This window comes from Cygnus atratus, chromosome 8, assembly GCF_013377495.2.
Source record: "Cygnus atratus isolate AKBS03 ecotype Queensland, Australia chromosome 8, CAtr_DNAZoo_HiC_assembly, whole genome shotgun sequence".
NCBI classification, from domain to species: Eukaryota; Metazoa; Chordata; class Aves; order Anseriformes; family Anatidae; genus Cygnus; species Cygnus atratus.
Genome location: NC_066369.1, coordinates 517007 through 542472, shown reverse-complemented (window position 1 = coordinate 542472; position 25466 = coordinate 517007). Strand labels below are relative to the sequence as shown.

General features: G+C 37.5%; 1 protein-coding gene and 1 long non-coding RNA gene across 2 annotated transcripts in view; one reads left to right on the top strand and one right to left on the bottom strand.

Moving 5' to 3' along the window:
* Positions 1-20048, top strand: part of LOC126913398 (uncharacterized) — a 59424-nt gene extending 39376 nt beyond the window's left edge. The window contains exons 2-3 of the long non-coding RNA XR_007708618.1: positions 10055-10171; positions 19795-20048. This is a non-coding gene — a long non-coding RNA (uncharacterized LOC126913398). The remainder of the gene's footprint in view (positions 1-10054; positions 10172-19794) is intronic.
* On the bottom strand, positions 303-17338 carry CDC7 (cell division cycle 7). Its single transcript, XM_035538017.2, is given in 13 exon segments — positions 303-2334; positions 3373-3522; positions 6420-6502; positions 7803-7981; positions 8761-8856; positions 9446-9695; positions 11061-11203; positions 11285-11378; positions 12005-12140; positions 13979-14008; positions 14011-14061; positions 15340-15440; positions 17255-17338. Coding segments are annotated over 12 exon segments (1683 nt in total). The 5' UTR covers positions 15434-15440; positions 17255-17338; the 3' UTR covers positions 303-1957.
* Positions 20049-25466: the final 5418 nt, after the last annotated feature.

The window sequence follows — 25466 nt, the reverse complement described above, 5'->3', positions numbered from 1 at the left end:
TTTATCACCCGCCTCTGCCCCCAATCACTCAGGTTTTAAGTATCTGAGAAAAGAATAATATATTCTTCTAGCTTGTTATTGAATATACTGAGATTAGAATTGTTTCTTACAGAAGTTTATTTACTCTTAGTAATGGTAAAAACACCATCAGCAATGATGTTCCTGCTGTATTAAACCTAGGCAGTGGTTAATTATTGTAGTGCCTGCTGCAAGGAGCTGCTCAGTGCAGTGACTAGCAGGAAAGCTTAAAAAGCTGAAGTGGTTTAGAAAGTTCATAATGGATAGTTGACATATTTTTGCTTGTTGTCAGCTAGTGCTCTCATAAGACCATAGACAGCATGAGTGAACGTAGGAGGAAACAATACATCTGCAGACACTGGCAGACAGCATTGCTTGCCAAATTTGGCCACAGTTCCTTTAGATAAATAATTTCTCAGCGATGTGCTTGTTGAAATTATATAAACAGCAAACGTTACTAAGACTGAGGCCCCAGGGTTTTGTGGGTTTCAAGATTTTCTGCAATCAATATTCTGACATCTGCAAATATTTTTTTCTAACAGCTGATGCCAGGAACAGAGCAACATTACCATCACTTTGTATGTATTAAAGATTTTGAATATATTGAAAGAATTGCTGTTCAGCCACAGCACTGGTCATGACCTTTGCACTAACATTACAAACACCTTCTATGAGAAGGCTTGTACAAAAGCTATCAAAGCAGTAATCTTTTCACAGAATGGCTTGTAACCTTTTACAGCAACAGCTCCACTAGCATTTGAAGAAATGTAAGTGGAAAAACATTGTATTAAATTTCAGTCTCCATAAGTATCATGCATTTTTAAAGAAGCACCTCTGCTGAGCATAATGGAAATTTCTTTGTACAATGATACTTGGGGGTAGAGGTTATTAAGGTTGTTTTTCCTACTTAAGACTAGACAATAGCTAGTTTTTAACTTTGTGTAAGACTTCCTTGATAATTAAGATACTTCCACTATGACAGCTATATACACTAGTGCTATCTGAAAAGTGTTTTACATTACTGAGGAATTTATGCAGGAAACAAATCTGCATAATTCTTCCTGAGCAGGAACGTCCCACAGGAAAACTTCACTCGACTAATCTTATTTTTATAGAAGCATCTCTAGACACAGTTCTGAAGTTATAAAAACAAATCCTTTATTTAAAAGATATTCTGTGAAGATCAGCTTCCATAACAGAAATCACTTTTACATGTCACACAAGACATTCCGTAGGCCATAGTTGTTGCATATTGACAGCTACCCATGGCACAGAGGAAATATGGGCTGTGCAAAATGAGTATCTGCATTTTTCACTATTACCTAAGTAGGAATGAACAGATGGGGGGAGAGAAAATGTACTTTAAAAACAGTTATGCATTTCTTTTGATGATAAAACCTCCAGTACCTGGCCCTTCTTCTAGCAACACTCCCAAAGTAAAACTGTTGTCTGAAAATAGTCTGAACAAAATTAATGCAGTTTGTTCCACTTTCAGTCTCCCATGTACTACTCAGGAACAAAGCAGAGATATGAAAGTATGGAAAAAAGCCTCTCAAGCACTTTTTCATCTCAGTCCTGCCTTTACACAAATTTGTATGTTTTTAGGGAGAATCTTAAGAATTAAGCTTAGAGCGCAAGAAACTCTTCTTTTTAGTTGTTAGTCAAGGAAAATTTTCTTAGAGAACAGGTATGCACAGTAATAACACCTCAAAAGTGTCTTAGGATAAGACCACGCTAGTGATGTTTATGTAATATTTACATCTGTAAGTATTTCTTAATGCAAACTTACATTTGCAGTCCAGCTGCACAAGACAATTTCAGTAGTGCTGTGCACAATGTCATGGTATTTCACTGAGTGTAAACATTAATGGCAACAGGGTAAAACTGCTTCAGAATCTCATTTTCACATAACGTATCAAAGCAATAACAGGATATGTTCTCATAGTCTTATGCCTTTAAAAAAGGGATGCAGCAAAGCCTCTTTTGCAGTTATTCTTGTTGCAGGGTTTAAGTCTAGTAGCTTATCAAGTAGGTCATATGCTTCATCAGGAACCTGATCCCATCCTTTCATGTCTGTTGCCTTAATTTCAGAAGCACCATCACCTTCCTGACAACCCTTTAAGTATTGAATTTCTTTTCCAAGTGTCTCAGGGGCACACTGTTTGTCTATTTCAACTGGCAAAGCTGAGTCACTTACAGACTTGATGGGTACATCAGGCAGGGATCTGCTACAGCTGCTATTTGTTCCTCTCAGCTTTTCACAAAGGACTCTTAAGTTTTGTGCTGGGATAACGTGAGTACACAGAACGGATTTACCTAGGAAAAAAATTGTTTTTTTCAGAAAATGACATTTTATTATACTTGCTCTGCAATTATAGCTTCTAAGTTTGTTTCAGAGAATATTTCAGATCTTGAAGCATGACAGACATTAGTTCAAAAACAAACAAACAAAAAACACACAAAAGAGCCACCCCCCGAACCAACCACCTATGTTTTACAGTGATGGCCCCAGCAAGCCAGAAGTACAGTCTCAGTTCTGCTCAGAGCAAACCTATCTCTGTTTGTTCATGAAGTTATGAATTGACAAATTGTCACCCAGTCCACACAGCATCTTTTTCTATTTCACTGTCAACTAACTTTACAAAACTGAAAATTAAAAACCCAGTTCAGTTTATTACTGACATTACTGATTTACACACCCGTGTCTGGAGAATGAAAATCGATGCTGTCACTTACACTTCCAGGTATCAAGTGCTTTAACATGTGGCTTGCAGACAATTAGGGGAATGGTTGTTTCATTTTTTGTGCTTTTTTTCCCCCTCCGAACAGACCCTCTCTTGTGTTGGTGTTGTGTTTTTTTTAATTGTTGTTGTTCTGTTTTGTTTTGTTTGTTTTTTACTGGTCCTTTTTGAGAAGATAATAAAGCAAGTTTTACAACATCTAAATATTAAATCATATTGACTTAAGGCTGTAAGGCAGATTTTGCAGGAGTAGAAACATTGCCTCAAAAATTCTAACCAAATGCTGGTAGAAAGCATTTAACTGGCATATTTTACCTCAAGCGGCCCTGACTTACTGAAAAGTTGTGGACAGGTTGGGAAATCTATGGCATGAGGTACCCCATGTACAAATTATAAAAGATAGAAAAATACAAAATTTTCTTAAAACTGCATGTACAGATTAGTAGTGTTATAGCATTTTACATGCAAAAAGTGTGATTTACCTCTAAAGTGACTCCCGGAACTTAAAAATATATTTATAATTTAAAACTCACAACTAGACTGTAAGTCACTGTATGAAATAGCAGACCAAGCATACATTTTCCCCTTTTCCCCATAATTAAGGTTTGCATACCGAAAGTTTTAGCAGCCTGAATGGTTTCCCTGGATCCACGAACTGTCATGATTTGTGCCAAAGCAGTTAAATCATCACTTGCTTTGTAAAATGGATACCGTCCACTGAGCAGAGAAAGGAATACAATTCCTGCAGACCACATGTCAATTGCTGCAATCGAAAGCAAACTCAGTAACAAGTAAACGTAGAATTTCATCACAAACAAAATCCCAACTTTCTTCAAAAAGAAATTATGACCAGAAATGTTATCAGAAAAAGTAATGTTCTGAATTACTGACATTGGTCACATAGATAACATGTCAGCAAACAGTGTAAATTGCTATAATTATATACAAAAGTTTCCTGCTTTCATACAGAGGAGTGTTTTAGTTTTCCCATAGAATTTCTCATGTGAGTAATTTCATTAGTTTGCAAAACCTAAATAAAGTACCAAAACAACGTTCAAGTTATTTTACTCAGGGAGCTGAAAAGGGGAAAAACTGCTAGTTTCAACATTTAAGTTTGCTTCAGATTAAGAAAGCCTTATATAAAGATCACAAATAAAAAAACTATTCAGAAATGAACACGAATCTTAATTTTCAGGGACTCAGGGTGCCAATTAGGCAGTACTAAAAAATTCATCCTACTACAGTTTGCTGCTCTTTAATATGAAATCACTTGACAAGATAGCCAGTTTAAGAACTGTAATAGTTAGAAATTATTCATCACTTTCATTGCGTTATAAAGAGTACACAGAGTACTCTGAAGAAAGAAGCCAAAGCATGATGGAAACTTTAATACTGAAAGTTATGAGAATACCTGTCTGCCATAATTTTTTGGCTCAATAAATTGAAAATTTTGAGAGATGGCAAGGAAAGCGAAGGAGAGAGTTTGAAGAATTCTCAAACTCTAGAGAGAAAAATTAACAGTCGGGAAATAAAGCCATAGTTATTCTACTTATCTTTCAGAAATAGGTGGTAAATTTTCAGTAATTAATTTTGATATTTTAGCTAGAAACACCATCAGCACAGGATTCTGTAACTACTAAGTTGACTTCAGTTGTAAAACCAGGTTTTAAGTCTTTTTAAAAATAAAAATCCAAATTAATTATGGGTACAATTTAGAGTGCAAACATTTTTCATCTTATCTTGTGAATAAGTTTTAGTACTACTGTATCAATGTTGACCATACTATCTGAGGTGTTATGTATGCTTGAGGTGTTTCCCTGTATAGGAAAGACAGTCATTAAGGTCAAGGCCTTTAAAGATGTTTACCTAACTCTTGCTGAAATTAACTGACATTATATACCTGAACAACTAGTAAATCCTACCCCTACAATTCTGGTAGGGCTGGGATGACCAGCAGACTGTAAGATCTTGTGCACCTCAACATCACGAGTCCTTTCTGTGCATTTGTCTAGTGGTTAGTATCTAACTAGTGAGGCACATCGACTTGAAGGGGAGCAGAGGGACAAACCAAGTTAAAAATGTAACTGGACGTGTTTAGGACCAAGTTGGGAGTTTGGGCTGTATTCCCTGTGCTGTAAACCTAGGTCGGTTACTTAAGGTAGCTCTGGACAGAGTCAGCTGGATCCAGCTGGTAACTTGGTCACAGCGCAGAGACCAAAACTAGTAGCAAGACTGGCAGGAGTACAAGGAGCTGACTACAGCAGTCCCAAATGGAAGTGGATAAGGAAATTTGTTACTTCAAGTATAGCATTATCTCATAAATATTAGTATAAGTCTACCCAGTTCTAATTAAGCACTTTGTTGACATATTACAACAGCTCTGCGCCACTGACTCAGTACCTTTAGGGCTGTGTCACAACCCAGGGTTTCCAGATTTACCCATATTTTCTGTAATCCTGCTCTCCATTACCCTAGAGAACAGAACACTGTCTGAAAGTTTATTTAAGACTACCCTTTGTCCAAAATTTCCTAGGTATGTCTTCCTTCTGCCTAAATTCTGTCTAGACAGATTTAGGGATTGTCTAAACTTGTCCTAGATTTCTGGATGTTTTCTAGTCCGTGAAGCTGGCTGTTACAGCACAGACACAGTAACTCCAAACAGGCTGCCATACCTCTTGAAATCCCAGTCATGCTCACAGTACAGATGCTGTTTTGAACAGCATTAAGCTATCTAGAGATATGACAATCAAATGTATTGTAAGCCTATTCCAGTATAAGCACTTTAAGTGAAATACTGAAAATTGACTATTCTCTCAGAATGTATTCAGAAAAAAAAAAAAAAGGCGGCTAGAAAGTTATTTTAAATACAGGTTCTGAGAACAATTGTATTTATCCCCTTTTTTTTGTTAGTCAAAACTCCTGGTCATACACCAGATGTTTATAATAGGTAACTTTGCTTTCACTGGTCCTCCATTCTGCAGGTATGCATAACCTCTCCCATCCTACTTTCACCAGCTAATACATTAACCATCCTGCTGTTCTGCTCCAATGTTTACCAGGTTACTGAAACTTTTGAATTTGATAAGTTTTAACCCTGAGTAATTAAAAAACTTAGTAAAAAAAAAAATCACAAAACTTACAGATCAGCTATTTAAAGCACTGGCAAAGAGGAAAAATCTGGTTAAAAGTACTGATTAACCAATATTTTCTAGAACACATTTGCAATCATACTATTCCTTATGTCTGCTGTGACAGCAAATGTGACAACCTGTCTAGAAAAGTCTAAAGCATATCCTGCCAAGATTTATTCAAGATTTTTCTTGAATAAATAAGCCAATAAACCAAGAAACTTGATAAAACTAATGTTTTGTTTTCTTTTAAAATGTGTGCTATTGACCTCCTGCATATGGCCGTACTCCTCAAATGAATGAAGACACATTCAAGTTTCAAACACGATGAAAATACTCCTAACTTGTCCTTACTCTGAGTAATAAACTTTTAATTAAAATTAGAAAATACTTGCTAAGTATTAGAATGGATGATAAACTGAATTTCCTATGTAAAAAGAAAGCCTCACATTAAAAAAGACAATGTAGTGTGCATAAGTGAGAAAGACTGAAAGGTGAAAGTAGGCATTAGTTTTTGTCTGTTGTGTAGTACCTGTTGTCTGAGTGGGGCACTTTGTTAATACTTCTGGTGCTCTGAATCCAGGTGTTCCTGCTCTGGGAGCAACTTGCTGACACCTTGTAATAAGAGACAAATACGTTTAGAATATAAAAATTGAGAAATTAGTTCTAACTGTAATAATGTTTAATATTTTTAGAATATACTTCTGTAAGATGTGTAACCCTGACTTCTTGATTCAGTTTTTAGAGCTTTGAAGCATCTTATAATTATCTAGCGTATGATTATTACTTCATATAATAGCTTAATTATAATTACTTGTTATGTTTTTATTATATTATCTAGCATAAGGTAGCATCACAGAAATACTGCATACTCCCGTCACAATGATCATTTTTAGTTTCATTCAATGGTAACATAATTTCTGCTAAAAGTTTGTTTTCAAAGGGAACTTTAAAGTTAAGACTAATTAAGGGTCAAAAATGCATTGGATTTTTGGGTGTGGACATTCTGGCTCTGTATTAATCCACAGCAAACTAAGGTTCACTATTTCTGAGTGTTGTCAATAATTTACTTTTTGTTAGGTTAACTAAAAGCTGTGTGATTATTACTAAGATCTTTCCAGAGCTTTCTTGCATATAATATGAAGTGCCTTCCTTCTATGGGCCACTTTTCGTTTTAGTTTGACAAATTCCTCATGTTTAATTTCTGAAATGAATGCTATCACCATATTTTGACAGTCTAAGAGCAGAACCACACAGTTTTATGACTATGCCTACCAAGCAAAATTCGCTGCATGAAGGCACGTTCCCCAATGTTGGGATAAAAAGTAATGGTAGATGATAACTGAAATCAGTTGCAGAGGAATGGATTTGAACGGAGTTACTCAGATTCTCTAACCTATCTACTATTAAAATGTAAACATATTTTAAATTAAATACAGAACAGTCATCTTTCCTTTTTATTCTACATTTTGTGACTTCCAGAATGCAAACAGCTTGAGAAATCTTTTTAACATAAAGTCCTCAGAAGGCAGGAGTCTGATCACTGAATTTTAATGCAGTTGGCATAATTTAGGCCTATAAGATAACCACTAAATACAGATTGATGTATTGTCTACTCTAAGCCTTGTAATTAACTCAAGTGATGTTCTACAACACATGTAGGCGGATAATTAAATACAACAGCAACAGAAAATCATTAACAGTGAATCTCTCTTGTGGCACAGATAGCAGTGAAACAATTACTCCATGAATTCCACAAACTATTCTTTTTCAAAAGAGTATGTTTAGTGTTTTAAGGGTTGCATGGATCAAATGCTATCTTTCATCTACTACATCAGCTGTCTAGTAAATCTAAGTTTCTGACCTTGTTTGACAGCACAGTAAGCAATTTTACAACATTATTGAAGCAAATTACCTTGAAAGGCAAACACTGCAAACTCTATCCGTTGCGTAACAGTCACAGGTCAGGTTTGATGGACAACCACTGGCAGCTTTCCTGCCTACCCCATTGCTCACTGTTCTGGTAGAAATAATCTTCTTCTTTGTTACTAGCTTCCTAGATGAAACATCGATCACCTTTGATTGTTTCATGAGCTGCAATACAGATATTTTTGAGACAGTGAAATATTTAAGAAGTTTCCCTTTTCATATAGATATATCAGTCCCTAAACAACTGAAGAGGCTCTCATCAGCAAAGAGCTACAAAAGAGCAGAAGATAGCAACTCTTTCTACCAATATTATAACATCTATAAAACAGATCCTAGAGCTTTCTAAGTATCCTAATCTCCCCTCCTTCCCTTTTGGAAAACATTTTTCAGTGGTTACAAAAATCAATATCCATTAGATATTCTAAAAATACATGACAAGTTTTTTTCAAGTTAGTGCTTTTCAAGCATTCTTTTAATTCAATATGAGAATAAAAAATGTATGAAATAGTGCCACAACAGCACAGTGGCACTAACTCTAATTCTACAATAAGATGATCACTGTTAGACCAACCCTCTAATTTACTTGGGGTTTTTCCCCATGTCATATTAAATCCTAATTATAAAAAATACATAAAAATATTTATTACTTAAATTGCAAAATAAAAAAGGAAGGCTAAGTATATCTTAGTTGCACAGATACACATATAGAAAAGATATTAATTAGCATTAGGGAGACAGCTACGTAACTAGCTCTTTAAGAGTTTCAAAAGGGACTGAAACAAATGAAATCTTCAAGCCTTCCAGTAAAGACACGCTTTAATATTCTGCTCAAAACTTTTAGTTCCACAGGGTCCTGTAGTAGTGTCCAGTCATACAGAACAACCAGTTCTATAATTTCTCAAATATGTAACAGATTGCTCTTACTGATGAGTCATATTTCTTACTTTTGTATTTGAGTTCTCCTGGTATGTGGAACTATAGACATTGAAATTCCTCTCTCCAAAGACAGACCGTTGGACAGAATGGTGCACATATTCCTCCTACAATACCAACAAAAAGGACAATAAGGATCCTATCTAATACACAGTCAGCTGGATACTGACAGTTCAAAAAAAAAGCGTGAAGTGACATAAAACAAGAGCAGCTGCATGGCAAGTCATTTTCAGGCATCACTTTACTGTGGATGTAGAAAACATCATCTAGACAGAACAGCAAACATGCTTACAAAACGAATCACACCTCAGAAGTGCCCCAAGACAATTTGAAATGTCATCTGTATTGCATTTGTTATGCAACTAAGCATACATGAATAATTATTGGTTTGGGGAGAAGTTCCATGGCACCTGGGATTTAAAAAAAAAAAAAAAAAGAAAAAGATTTAGGGCTTTCTAGAGAAACCCATGCTAGAGTTTTATGCAGTCTTCAACATGCATTATATCTACCAGCTACAGAATTATGCCAGCGGTTATATAAAACTCACTACTTCAATGTAAAATCTGTGATTCTGTGCATCAGATTATGACCCTACAAGATAAGTATGCACAGCTTTTGTTCAAGTATAACATCTCCCCCTGTTGGATGAAGCAATACATTAAACATGCAACAATATTAATGAAAAGGACTGAGAACCTTTCCTCCTCTTCCTTGTTTAATCTGTATTTTTGAAAGTGAGCTGGACTGTTTATCAGACGCTTTTGAGGCTGATTGTTGAGCTATCTGTTTAGGTGCTGTGACACTGACAGAAACCCCATTTCCCAAGGCTGTGTTGGGATTACTTTGTGAGCAACTTCCCTGCTGGTCTTCAGACTGGGCAGTTTTGAGAAGTTCAATTTTTGTATCCGGGGTTCCTTGCGCCAAGCCAAAATCTACCAAGGCATACCTAAAAGACAAAAATTTAGAATTACAAGTCAAAAAGTATCAACCAGTTCTATCTACTATTCATTACTTGTTTATCTGTGTTTTCCTCAATATGTTGCTTATCTGTCATGTTGCCAGCATCACAATGCTATTTTCCTCCTTTTGTCCTATCTGTCCTGCCATATTTGTCTCCCACTGTTTTTACCCTATACCTATCTATCTTACTTTATTTTTTCTTGTTCTGTAAGCTTTTCAAGTGTATAAATTTCTCCACTGGTGTTTTAAAAACTATTCCCAGCAACTCCTTTCTGGGTTCTTCTGGTTCAATGGCTCTGAACTACCTCAGCAAACAGTCAAGTAAAAATGAATCAATACTTGCAGGACTTCCCTGGACAGAGGCACAAATGCAGCAGTGAAGACAGATGAGACAATAACAATGCTGAGAGTTTTGCCAAACTTAAAGCACTACTACTGGAATTTACTTCACTCTTCAAACAGGTAGGACTACATTAGTTCATATTTCAGATTTGTCGTTAGAATAATCATTTTTGGTAAAACCATTACTGAAACAGTCCAGCCGTCCCTGGGTCTCAGACAAACTCAATTCCACAGCCTCCACATCTTAAGTAGAGATTAAGGTTCAAACAAAGTTGGAAAAACAAAATGATGTAGGAATTCATTTTGAGAGACAAAAATCAGTATTTTTCAAATTTCAAAGCTTGGAGCTTGACAAAATATAATCACGTTTCTCCAACAAACTTTAACTAATTGCACATACTCACCAGTGCAGCCATAGGACTGCTAGCACTGACACAGTACTTTAATCTATCTATACCAGTTCTTCACAAAAAAGCAGTATCTTGCTTTTTACAGTCGTTAGATATTGTAACTTGCAGAGGATAAAAACAAAAAGCAATTGTGCTAGTTATAAAAATTAATTCAATTTAAGATAAAAACCCAAATTCAACAGTCTCATCTGTATCAGCTTTACTCTGTCCATGAGCAAAAAGTTACAAACATTACTCTATGCACTCCAAGTCACCATTAGCTTTATTCAGACAACTAATGATTTTATTCTCTTAATTCTTATTCAAAAAGCGTAGCACTTCTACTCAATAGTAAAATTTTCATTTTTTCAGGTACTTGTCACTCTATAAGGCAGATACTGCATTAAATATTAAAAAAAAAAATCTTTCCATACTCAAATCCCTGAGCACAGAAATAAAAGTTTTACAAATGAAAAAAATATCTTTTTTAGCTTTATTACTTAAGCACATGTTATGCAGCTGAAAGGAAAAAAAAAAAAAAAAAAAGCCTGATTTACTCTGTTCTGCCAAGGCACACATCCCCAAATGAGATCACAATATGGTCATCTGGACACACTTACTCTTTTAGCTGCCTGTTGTAGAGGAAGTTACTGGGTTTGACATCACGATGAACAATACCAAAGTGATGAATGCGCCTCAATGCTTTAAACAGATTAAACATGTATTCTCTCACTTCTTCAAAGGAAAGAGTATTCAAAATGTCCTGAAAGATTATTTGGATACTGTAATTATGCAACTACTTTCAACTAAGAGGTTCTACTACACATAAAATTCTGGGACTCACCAAGAAGGATTCATGTTCCAGATAGGGCATAACAATAACCACATGATCATTTTTCCTAAAGCAATATTTAACTCCCATAACATTATCTTGTCCCCTAAAAGAGAAGTAATGTTACTGAATAAAGACCAGAATATTAATGTTGATATTCCTTTATTTCTTATAAACTTCAGTCAGGCTTTCTTTTAATATCTAGTTTATACTTTGACAGCAATCTTACCAGCAGCGAATAACTATGCTGTTCTCATGTCATTGTTATGTTCCATCTAAGTTCTGCAATTCGCAAATGAGGGCTCCACAGGTTTTGGGGCCATGGTTTGTAGTTACTGCTGTGTTTAAAGCTAACCTAACCTTCATGATACCAGCTTCCTTCTGAAGGTGCTATTCAGCACTCTGGCAACAAGCATTCATTCCTAAAAACGTATTTTCTGATGAAGAGGTTATTTTTTCCAACCATTTCAGAACTGCAGTATGTGTTATCACATAGATACATTATAGAATCAGATGGAAAATATAGCACCATCTGCAAACTGAGACTAGCAGGAAAGAACATTCATTATAGATAAGACTCCATTTCTTATTTGATCTTGCTATAAAGATCATACATTTCTGTGGTTAAAAAAACAGAACAAGTGAAGTGCCAAAACTTTAAATAAATAAATGCAGAACAGCAAGACAATATTCAGTACTTCATGACAATCACAAATTTTTTTGTTTATGTACCCTGCTACTGTGAGGCACTGAAGTTCAGCAGCAATTCGCAGAGGGTGACTGGTTGGAATCAAGTGCTTCAGAGCCATTTTTTCTTCACATCCTGTTTGTAGTTGTGCTGTGGCCAAGTAAACAGAACTAAAAGTACCTGTAAAGAAGGGAGAAAAACATTGTCTTCAGCATCTTTAATTAGGTCAATTCACTTTTCACAGAAATGATCCAACTGTTCACAGTCTTACAGTGCACTTGACACTACGTCAAAAGCAGATTCTAGAAGAGAAAATATGCAGTTCCTTTTTTCTATTACTGAATTCAGTGATCTTGTGTACAAGCTTTTTTATGTCAGTAAAAATGCAAATGTAACACTGTCTAACTTGCCTGGGACATAGAGCTCTTTGAATGTAAATTTCCTATCTTTGATTTGATTTCTTGTTTAGGTAGCTCACTTTCATCTGACATCCAGCTCTTCTCTCCCTGCAATGTAAATGGGCTATCTAATGCTAACCTGGAAAGCACTGCTTTTGCTATTCAAAGCACTTCTGAAATCGCTACACTCCCTTAATTCTGTTACCTTATTTATAAAGTAAGGCAGATTCTCACTTGATGTCTACTTTACTATTTGTTTGCCCCCAGCATGACTATGTAGACAGAACAAGATAGATTCATTTGAGAAAGGGACTATTCAGACTGTACAATAAACTCTCCCACGTTATAGTTTTAAAGATATCCTAATATACCTCTGAGAAGGTTAATTTATTCTAAAGATATGAGATATCTGAAAATGTAAGTTGAAACATTCTTCCGTATAAATAACCAGTTCAATTTACTTTTGATTATATTTTAAGCGTTGTGTTTGCATCGTGCTAAATTTAACAGTCTGTAAGTGTATACATACATCAAATGCCAGCAAAAACTCTAAATACTTCTTTCAGTCATAAAAAAGCTAGAGTCCCATAAATTCAGTAGAATTGCTCATAGCAACACGGGTTACCAAGTTGACCAAAGACCTTAGTTTTGGTAGTGAGAACTGCTAAAACAAAACAGACTCCTGAACAGAATCTTAAGTTGAAGCTTGTCTTCTCATAATGCTGCAGAACTGCTGGTGGTATTTTTGGCTCTCAAGAGCATTGTTTGCTCCCAAGAGCAAAATTGGAATACTATCCATAACTAGAGATTTTGCTTAATTATACTATCTTATTTATGATAGCCAGAACTTCAGATTTTCTTTAAATTCTGGATCAGTGTACTGAATGGAGGCTTCTTTTTTGGAGAGACAGACTTTTATCTACATAGTTTGCCATCACATGTATTCCATCGCAAAACAACTATAAAGCAATCCTGTTTTCTCAAAAACATATTCGTTTAGAAGTGTGGAGTGTCATTACACATTTCAGAGATCAAAAAGGTAAAGTTTTAAAAAGTGCTTAAGTTGGAAGCCACTAAGAATCTGTTTATAGTAATACCTAACTTCTATTAAAGAAGTATCTGTTGAGTATCAGGAGTACACAAGTGCTCCAAAATTCCATGCTGTATGTCTTAAAAACAAAACCAAAAAAAAAAACCTAAAGCAGTTATAATATTCCAGCCTCCTCCTCCACTTCTGCCCAAAGGATTTCAGTGGAAACAAAACCAGTAGTTAAATACGTCAAAACAAATGCATATAGATTTCCCATGTTGGAAAGGGAAAGAGAATGGATGTTAAGACTTACTTGCTTGAATCCATCCCCCAAAATTTTAGTTGTCAAAACTAGAATGCTGGCTTTATGAAAGGCTTTAATACACTGGATATTCAAGGAGATCTCTTGAAAATGTTCCTAACTAAAACACCTATATGTTCAGTAACTTATTAGAATTACTGCATACACCAAAAAGTAAATCAGAAATGTGTCTGGCTTAGATTATATATATTGGCATCTTAGATTTATACCTTTTAAGTTATAAAAACAACAACAAAAAAAGTAAGTTCAAGAAAGTTAAAACATTTACCTTCTCCAATTTTTTCCTTAATTTTGAAACATTTACAAGCTGTGGCACTGCTTCATAAAGTTTTTCAATATCTTTTTTTATTCCTGCTTTGGAAAGAATGAGGAAAATGAGTTAGGACTATTATTGCTTGATTCAATATCCGATCTGTATTTCAGATCACAAATCACACTTTAATTCCTAGTATTGTGAATCGACAAACAGAGGAAAAAACAGCAGAGGGGTACTTATCCCTGCTGACATTAATAGCTGCATACAAGATCATCTCCTTCTTCACATTCCCTTATATGCTGCAGCATTTTAAAAAAAATTACTTACCTGCCACCTAGCAATTCCTGAGACAGGAAAAGCCTTTTTAGTAAGAATTCACATTCCATCTCATTGATAAATGTTTTCATGAGATGTGCAATGTTGATTTCATAAAAGACAAAACTATAATAGTAATTTACGTAAACACAGGAGCACATCCATGGGATGCAAATCAAGGATCAAAAATGTAGGAAAATTATCAAGATTACTAACACATTCTCATAGATTGTTACTCAAATAGGAAACTACCAAAAACATTTGCTCTGCGTTTGAATTTTTGCACTTTGTGCTGCAATCACTAGATGGCATGACAAGGATGTTGTACTGTATTCTTCCAAAAGATTATGTAATTTTCTATTCAAGTCACGAATCCTTGTATTTTAAGTGTTCTCTATAGCCTGCTTAAGAATTCACTTCTTTTGAAGCCAAGTATGAAGTATGTAGAGGCTGTGACTAATTTCTGTAAAGCAGGCGTAAAGAATATTTTATTATAAAGAAGTATGCAAAAACTGGTATTGGAAAGTCAATCAAATGGAGGAAAAAAAAAGAATGTGTATACATTTTGCATCCTAAAAACTAATCATAAATTCAATTTAACAAACACATATATTGTATTGTGTACATAAAAGTGTACTGTACTTTACCAGGGCAATAATTCACAAGCAAGGAGAATTATTTTCAAACTATCATTGTTACACTTGTAACAAAGTATGGATTAGTAAGACGTAGGCGTTTCCTCTCAGGAAAATATTAACCTTAATTAGTTCTGAAACATCCTATACAAACTTCATCCTGAGGCCAGTAGCCATCAGACAGAGTTAGAAAATGGCTCTCAACAGTGATGTATTTCTAACAGCTCTGTCAGAACAAACCTTGTTTAGAACTAGATTGCTATGCAAACTGCTCCAAATAAAGCAGCTTAACAATTCGGTTTCAATGCTTGTACCTGAGTTTGACTGATAGGAACTTATAATTGATGCTGAAACTTCCTGAAGTGATGAAGAAGCACATCAGCAACAAAATGTAACGTTACCAGTCCCTGTTTTAGCACATACCTGAAAGCTTGCTGTTCTGCTCGTGCTTCCTGCTTATGTCTTCAGCCTGATGAGGGTGCTGTTCATCACAATGAGACCTCAACGCTGTCTCCATCACAAAACTAACCTTAAGAAAAAAAAAACAAGACTGAGGACTGCTTCTGGACACCTCAGGGAGCAAACATATCTGATATTACACTTCCTTGCCCTGCATTCAGTTTCTGAGATGAGATTTGGGGAGTCTAGGAGTTCCTCTGTGCTACTTTAAAAAAACAAAGACTCGTCCATCACCCCAGAGAAAAACTAAACCAGTAAACCCACTCTATCCCCAGTAAAAGGAGAAAAGGGAGAAGGGAAGGAAGACGGCATGGTAAGCTTAGACACAAATGATTTTTATCTCGTGTGTTTGCTCATTCACGTTAAAGTATTATCTTTTCCCTGCAGCTTGCTTTGAAAAGCAAGGAGCTGATCCACACAGAACTAGCTGCATTGCATACTGCAGCATCCACACAGAAACAAAAAACTTGAAACCAATTTTAAGAGGAAAAAATCTGCTCAGTATGTGAGATTTCTCTCTCTTCTAGGGAAGACAAACAAAAAGCCTAAGTATTTGTTCCCCTCCCTCAATAATAGGACACGCTTATTTGAAATGCTTCTTGCCAAATCTTGTAAATAAAACTGTAAATTACTACAATGTACTAATACTGTGTGTAGTAATATTGTACAATTAAAAAAAAGAAAAAAAGATAATCTATTTCATGAAGAAAAGAGAGCACACCAGGGAAAGATAACCAGCGGTCAGCAAGATTAGAAGCACCGCCTCGCACAGTTGCACTACAGTTTCTGAAGACGTTCCTTGCTTGTAAGTGTCAAACCTACAAAGTTCTGGCTGAAGGTAGAAAAGTATTTTGAAAAGCTTCAGATGAAAGGATTTATCGGCTCCAGCTATGGAGCTGTAAATGTTTTGTCCCCAAAGAATTCTGGTTGCCTTCAGTCTGTCATCCGCATGCAACAGAGCAGGGGCAGGCAACAGCTGCTTTCTGTGAGGTAACTTTGCTGGAGAGCGCGGCTTGGAAACTAAAGGAAGGAACCAGAGATGGTTCTGCAGTCTTTCTTTCACAGGTAAACACTCCCTCTGCTAGTGCTGAGTAGGCAGATGAGCCTGTTCCAAACCTGGAATGGCACGGCCTCCTTGGCAGGAGCACAAATAGTTCTGGCGGCCCCTCCTGCAGCCCACTCGCTGCGACCTAGCACCGCACCGGCCTCAGCTTGGGCCTCGTCCTGTTCCTCTCAGCTGGCCACAGGCAGCTGCTGTGGCAAGCAGGGGATGAGAGCTCCTCGCTGCATGCAGAACCCCATGGGGACACGAGTGTAAAGGTGCTCTATCACCCGGGCTGTCATTTCCATCAGTTCATGTTAAACACAAGCTACTACCTGCAGAACTGAACACTTAGAACGGTTATATATATAAATATATATTTGGTTATTTAAGGAAAGCAAGTTTCGCGGCTGGATTAAGCCCTGCAGCGAGCTGACGCCGCAGAGCCGTGCCGAGCCCGCACAGCCCGAATTTCGGTTTGGGCTGGACAAGGCCGGCAGCCTGGGACAAAAGGAGATCACCCCGGCCTGTGGCAGCAGGACGGCTCTGGGGGGCAGCTCCTGGTGGCACGGCTCCTGCTGCAGCGCCCGCAGCCGGGCCACGCAGGGCGCCTCTCGGGGCGCAAGCTGACAACCGGGCGACACCCCAGGCTACGGGGCGAACCCGGGGCCGGCCGGGCCGCCAGGGCCCGGCGAGGGGCCCCCGGCGCCGCTGAGCGCTGCTGCCCGCCGGGGATGGCCGCGGGAGGCCCGATGTGGCCGCCCCGTACGGGGGGGGGGGGGGAAGGGGGGTAGAGGGGTGAGGGAAGGGGGGAGCCGCGCGCGGGACCTCACTCACGCGGCTGCCGCCGGGGTTTTGCCCGCTGCCGCCTTTTGCCGAGCGCCCCTCTGCGACCAATCCAGGCCCGCGACGGAAACCGCGGCCCCGGCGAATGGGGCGGCGGCACGGAGGGAGGCGCGCTGCTATTGGGCAGCCGGCGGGAAGAGGCGCACCCCAGAGGGGCGAGTGGTGGCGCGAGCGGGGTGGCTCTGAGGGGCCGTGAGGGGCATCCCCTCGGCGTCCCCTCAGCGTCCCCTCAGCCCGGCTGCGGCCGCGGGGCGAACATAGCTTGGCCTGCTCCGTTGTTTTATTACCTAATTGTGTAACAGAAGGGATTGCACAGCATACAAAATTAAATGTGCATTTTGGTTTCGGTCTATGCTGTAGCCACTGGCTGTGGAACAAGCAAGCACAGGATCACAGTGTGTCTGGAAAACATGAAACAGTGACGGAAAAGATTCCGTATGCCTTTGTTTCTCTGACAAGGACAGAGATCACTGGCTTTGAATTCTTGTGACTTGTGCCATCCTAAAAGCTTTCCCATGAGATACTTTTGTAGAACGGGTTTAAGCCTACTCACAGCAGGTGTTTTCTTCTAAGCTACACTCTGCAAGAAAACCAGAACTTTAGTGGCCATAAGTTTAAAATCAACAGTTCTTGTGACTACTGAAGGACCAAAACCAAACAGGAACATTACGGGTTGTGGCTCCACGGTTTGCAGGAGAGGCCCAGCAAGTGCAAAGCAGGACGGTAGGTTAGCCAGTCAGCTGCAGCCCTGCATGCACACGGTGGGGCAGAGGTGTTTTAAATAACTTCTGGGTTTCGCTGTCCACTGCCCATCAGTTGCTGGACTTCTGGGCTTCAAATTCTGTTGAGTGATGCAAGGAAAAGAGATTGTTCATTGGAATTATGCTTTGTTGTTGTTTAAAGTGGTGGAATATTAGGGAAACCAATGCAGTTGCATGTTTCTAAATAGAATAATTTAGAACTTTTTGTCTTTTATTCATATTTTTGGTCATTATTTCTTTTCATTTTAAGGTGAAAAACATTTTTTTAGTTGTTAAAGAATAGCTCCTCTTATGCATTTGAATATGCCTAACTTCAGCCCTTGGTAAATAACAACAAAGCCTGAAGTTGCCAAAGTTCCCAACGCAGCATTGCAATTTGGCCATTACCTTATAATAAGCTGCAGCTAGGTTAGCAAAAACTTTAAAACCAGAAACAGGTTCCACCACTTTTATCAAGTTGTGTAGTCTCCTATTACACCGTTTAGAAATAGGGTGCTGAAACACGTTGCTGAGCTACTTTGGTGGTTTTGTTGTTTTATTTTTTTTTCCAACGGTTGTTCTAATTTGTACTTTCTGTTAAGAGCTTTTAACAAAGCAGTGCAGCAGCTGGAGATTTAGCTAAGTTAAGATTGGGACAATCTTACTCATTTCTGAATACTGCACTGCACTGTGTTGCATTACTTTTTCAAGTTAATATTTGCAGAATGGTTGGTGATTATGAGTTACATGTTTAGCTCTGCTGCCTCCTGGCCAGGTCAGAACTCCAGCCTGCCTCCTTGGCCTGCCTGCCTTTGAGTTGTGAGAATGTAAACTACTGAATCATCGCCCTTTCTGTAAAGTTTCCATTCTTGGCATTTCTCTGTGAATGATATCAATACTGGCTTTCTCTCCGAGAAATTCCTTTCATTTTCTCTTCTAAATTAGACTCTGCTTAGCTGTGGTTTTCTTCCCTGCAATATCTCAATTTCTCTTCATTACAATGCCTAAAACCCTTTTCATTTATAACCTTCTCATCTATCTACCTTGATCACTTGTTCCTCTCCATTTCTTCCTTTCCTATTGATCTAAATGAATTGTGCTCTCTCATGCTGTCTTTCCAGTGGTTCTGGTTCTCCATCATGTCAAATTTACATTTATTTGTTCTCACAATCATAACTGCACTTGCAATATAATCTAAATTTGTCTCTTATTTTATTGTCCTACTCTTTTTAGTCTGCCAGAAATGCCAGCCTTGATGTTCACCTTCATTTATCTCTAAAAGGCTTTTTACGTTCTTGTTTCTCATCTATTTATGGAGGAAGATCAGTCAAGTTGGCTGTGACTCTCCTCATAAGAGTATCTTCTCAAAATTCACCTTTTTAGCAATGTCTTTCTTCATGTACATCTTCTCTAAGGAGTAATAGATTATTTATACCATTTCCACTATATTTCCTTAATACTTAATTATCTCTAGCTTATTTTTGTTTTATTCAGAATGAATGTAGAATAGCCTAAGGCGTAGCTTCTGCCTTTGCTAAAGCATGAGAAACATTCCTTTTATGTTGGCTTTGGTAAGTATATATCCCTTTCCTTCTTTGCTGTTGGGGCACAGAAGGCTCCATCTTCTTACTCAACATTGAGCTTCCAGTTCCAAGAATGTACCAGGTTAGAACTTCTCAGAAGGAAAGAGAAGAAATTACATCAACCAAATATGACAAACAAAAAGCAGCATGTCTAATGCTCTGCAAGTCAAACTGCTGAACTGTTTTCTCTTTGTGGCTTTATCTCTAGGTTGGATCTAAAGGATGAGAAGCCAAATGACAAGCCAGGCCTAAGCTGAGTGTTGCTTAAGGCTGACAAGCAATTTGCAAAGCCAACCTCTGGGAGCTCTCCAAGAAAGGATGAAAACATTGCTGTGTGATTGCATCCACTGCTGCCAGAATCTGCAGGTGAATCAAAATTTTTGTGTCTGTTGACAGATCTAAAATAGTCTGTGTTGACACTAGAACATAGCTATTAACCTCTTCCTAGGCCTGTTAAACCAGCATAAGTCTCCTTGTGTTTATACTGTGCTCCAGCCTTGAAACAAAGACAGGAGGTATCCAGGAGGATAATTGATGAATGTTTCCAGTGCAGACAGAGGTAGGAGATCCTTACGTTCCCTGCTACCGAGACCATTTGCTCATAAATTAGAAACTTAGAATGAGAAATTAGAAGCTACTTAGAAATGAAGAAATACAAGTGATTACTGTCTTGGCAATATGCGTGTATATATATATAAACACACACCAATATATAAAATTCTATTTTAATGTTAGTATAGACTGTTAAATGTGTTATTCAGTCATCGTTAGCTTAAATGTCACGCTTCCCAACTTTTAATTCCTCTTATTGTCAAGCAATATGATTCTATGGCAAATTTTTCTCTCTTTAGCACCAGGTTGAGACAAATCTCTTCATGCTGTTGTGCCCTTTAGGAATACTGTCAAATTCAATCATTCAGGACTCATGAGTCTTGCACTAACATGAAGAGATTGATTTGAAAACCATGGGACTGAAGGTTGTTTTTTTTTTTCCTGTTTTTCATTTTCCATTTCCATACCTTAACCATTTTACATGAAAGCTGAGATTGCCAGCTTTGCTCTCACATGCAAATGAGTACTTCACAATGCTGTGAAGCCCTAGAATAATGCACTCGGATGTGGCAGTGACTGTCTGTGCCAGTATTTTCTGATCAGTTAGATCTATCTGAAATGTCAAGAATTACTGTGGTGTCAGAAAATATACTGGAATATAGCAGCCTCTGAAGCCCATTTAGAGTGAGTTAAAAATAGACATAAAAATTACTTCAGGCAAAGATGCAGAGGAATTCTTGACCTTTCATAAACTGGGTCCCATTAAAACAAAGTATGCTTTCATAAAGTCAACAGAAGACATGTACCTAGGAATAAATGAATGCAGGTTATCCTAAGCAATGAAGAAGTTTGAAAAGGACTAGTAAGTCAAATGGCAAGTAGCTGAACACAGGTTCCAAGTGTGATGTTGTAGCACAAAGGGTCCATGCAAACCTCGATGTGCAGACACAGTGCAGATATTAATGGTGGTAATTTTTACATCTATGTACAAATTGCGGAGAGTGATTCAGGCATAGCTTATATAGTTCTGGTGCTCATGTTGCAAGATGGATACAAAAAAAAAAAAAAAGAAATGAGTACAGAAAAGAGCTGTAGGATGTTCTGTCAGAGAAAATGCCATGTAACAGAAGAACTAAAAATCTACTGAATCAAAAATATTGAAAGGTGAGTTTATAATAGCGTATACATAACACGCACAGAAAGAAGTATTGAATATAAGGACCTTTGAATTTACCACAGAGTGATGTAAGAAGGAATAATGCGTGGTAGCTGGAATCAAGCAAGTTCAAACAGTATGGCCTTCAGTACCCAGTTCAGTACCACTGACAATAATGTGGTTGATTTCTGGGCTCTTGATGTTTTCAGATCAGGGCTCAGTGCCTTCCTGGAACATGCAGTTAGCTAAACACAAGCTATACTGTGTTTGAGTACTGCACAGTTCAGGGCTAATTGGGTTAAATGCACTTGCCTGTAATTTATAGGACAGCAGACTGTATACTCCAATAGTCCCTCTTTTATAGACTTTATAAATACATTTCTGTATTTATAAGCTCTCCAAGAACTCAATAAATAATTCTTTTCTTACTTCCACCCCACATCTAGCCTTTCGTTCTGTGTATGCCTTTCCCATCTTTGACTGTCCTGTCCCAGTTGCACAGCACTGTGGCGTAGAAAAATACCACTTGCAGATAATGGGGAGATGACTGCACCCACTTCTTGTCCCAGCTGCTCAGATTACTAAATATCTCAGCAGTTTCTCAAGTAGTATCCCTGGCCCTTGCCTTTATTTACCACCTAGAAGAATGCTTTTCATCCAGCTCAAATCTCTCTCTATCCAAATCCAGTCCTTCCATACTCTACTACTGCAGCCTTTTATTGGGTCAGTTCATCAAATGTGCCTCAGCAAATGATTGAGAGTACAGCCAAAAGCAAAGCAACATAGCTGGTCTGGGGTTATGCTTCAGAGACTTTTTCAGCCTTTAGACAAAATTAAAATAGACATAATTAAGGCTTCTTCCAGCAGCAACAATCCATTTAAAGTAATTTGAATGTTCTTGTGTTTTCTGCAACTTCTGAGGTTGCTTACAGCTTAACAGGAATACTGTGCCTAGCCAAAATGGTACCTATGTGACTAAAGGGAAAACTGGTATCTTATGTGCATATTAGCTGAGTGCTCTTCCTTTCCTCATATTCTATATTATCGTTACCTGGAGCATCTGTTTGAAAGTATACATTTTCTTTGTCCTTCTCTATATTTTACCAACATAAAAGGTGTTTCTTTTCATGGTTAAATGAGAGATTCTGTTCTCCTAATAGATATGTAGGTAACACTTTGTTTTTTTTCCACTATCTGACATAAGGCTGATCCAGTAACCTCACTTATTGAATAATTGTGTTGTCGTTGGGAATATTCACACATGTAAAATGAGGAGGACTTGGCCCTTTGGTCATATTTTTGTAATAAAAGATAAAATGAGATTTTAGGAAACTGCAACTTATGACCATGATATTTATGAGGCTGTCAGGATTGCACTGTAAAAATTCTTATTATTTAATTCTTCACTCCGACACTAAAGTATCATTTCATTTATATGCAAATAAGAATATACTCTACTGCTGTTTCTTCACTGAAGAAGCTGTTTGAATTATTCACGTTTTATTAATAAAGCTTCATAAATAAGTATTTTTTCTACTCAACTGGTAGTGGCCAGGCAAGAGAATCTATTTATCAGACTTTGTTATTATGAGCTTCATAACAAAATATGAAGATTTATGGAGTACATAATTAGATATTATGTGATCATAATGGTAACATTGGGTTATACAGATGAAATACACTTTTCTTTGTGCCTTTCTCCTTGGTAGAGGCACTTTCTGGAAAATGGACTAAACTCATCCCCATCACTATGTTCCAAGAACTGCCTGGGAAACAAACAAAGCAATTTAATACCTTTTTGTGATCACACACAACAAAATAATTTTGAATAATGAAAAGATGCCTAAGAAAAACAAGTGTGGTGAAAATGCTGCCTCTCTTCTGTGCAGAGGAGATGTCTCCAGACCTAGGATAACTTTGTATGTGGCATTACAGTGTACAGCCTGAAAGTGGCTGGCCTTTAAACCATCATTTAAATACCCAGCATTTAATTTTCCCTTCAAGCACAGACCATGGAGTACTCCTGTGGTGAAATCAATTCTACCAGTGCTGTGAATGAGGCTGCCTGTGGGGCTGAGCCCCAGCACTGAGTCCTGGGTATGGAACAGCCAGGTTTGCAGCTTCCTGATGGGTTTAGGCAGAACAGGGATTCCCTGATGATCTGCTTAGCCAAGACATCAGCTTCTTCAGGTGTGCACTAGGGGGACTTCAGGAATCCAGAGTATTTTCTTCAGCAAAATCAGAGCAATCCATAGAGACTAAATGAAATTTCTGTAAATTGCTTTGTCAGAGTTAGGTATGTGTATTGCTCTTAGAATAGACACTTGTTGAAATACTGGCACTGAATTCTCCTTGGAGATTTGAAGAATGAGACACACAGAACAATACAGTTGTGAGATGTCCAATTCTATGATACAATAGCACCTGAGTACCTATAGATGACCTAAACCAATGAAAAATTAAGGGAAAAAGGCCAGAAGTGAAATACCTGCTGAGTATTACAGATCAACCCACAGAGTTTTATTTTATTGCTATATGCTGTAATCCAAGTAGAATTTTAGTTTCATCAACTGCACCTCTGAAATCCACTGTAGCAAAACTACTGTAAATTAGAAGTAGTCTAGTAAATCTAGGCTGCCTAAGTTCTTGTAGACAGCTGAAGATGTTTTGTGGGAAAAATTGCCAGCTTGAATTTTGACCTTGTCAATTAGACAAGTGCTGATTTTACTGTTTCTGTGGAAGCAAGACCATGGAGCGTCCTTTGGAAGTCTTTCAACATCACAGTTAGCAAGACTGAGAAATTAACCTGTAATTGTATACATGATTGTTCTTGAAACAGTTTTTTAGTTTTTTTTTGCATGTGAAATAAGGGTCTGTGAGCTGTCTTAGACTTCATGCAACCAAGCAGTTATGTGTGCACTTGAATTTAAACATGTAACATTTATGAAGGCATTGAATCGGGTTGTGTGCTGCGTATAGCAGCATGTGCTAGATAGGCACATGTGTATTTAGAAGAACAACAATGAGCATTCCTCAATAATTACTTGCAACTACTCTGAAGGATCCTGTATTGGTTGATAGAATCAGTGAAGCAGAGAATGTTCTGAAAATTTTCAGCTGTGCATAGTTATTATGGCATACCTAATGCTGGCCAGAGCAAAATTTAATTGTACACTAATTCTGTGATATCTTACACATGATCAGAATTATAGAATCATTTAGGTTGGAAAAGACCTCTAAGATCATCTAGTCCAACCTTTATGAAATTCCTCAAAAAGCACTTTTTTCACTAGCCTGTACAACCACAGATTCGATTGCTAATTATAACACTGAGTAAGTCCTGAAAGCACTACACCTCAAGTACTCACTGTATTACTTTTTGAAGAATCAATATTGTAGCAGTAATGTAGCACTCATTTCTGGACTTTAATTAAAAAAAAAAAAAAAGTTAACAGTTAACTTTTATCTCAAGATTCTTTAGTCTCCTACATGTTGAATACTAGCTAAAACATTTAAACAGAAGATTGCTATTATTCCTTCAACAGTATGTGTTTGCTGCCTATTTGCAATATTGTTCAGAATTGTTCACAATAAGCAGAGTCAAAACAGAAAGTAATATAAGTATAAACATCTGTTTTGTTTTGCTGGGATGTTTGTGACAGAATTGTAGGCAAGAAAAGCAATTTTGATGTCTACAGACATTTGATAAGCCAAAAATTTTATCTTTGAAAATAGACTCAAATTCTGTTATGAAGCTTTATTTGCAAAAAAGAGTAGTAAAAGGAGAGAAAAAATAATCTTGAGGGGCACACTAATTTTGGTACATTTGATCCTACATGGCTGAAAATTGGGGGGAAAAAAGCATTGGGGGAAAAAAAGTATGTAAATGATTTAGAAAGTAAAGCTGTAGACTATTACAATATTCTCATAAAGCTGGAAGCAGAAGTACAGATGAGGGCAGAAAATGTTCATAGAGTATTCTTCAGTTACATAGTTTCACCCACTGAAAGAGTAAGTGCAAGATCTTGCACTGTGAGTTTCATCTGAACATTAAAATCATTCTGAATGCCTGAATGGAAGAGCTGAGATCCAGAAATTAAGAGACAGTTCCTTTTTTCCCCTCCTGATAGAGGATAGATGCTAATAATAGATGCAGTACTGAAATGGATGGG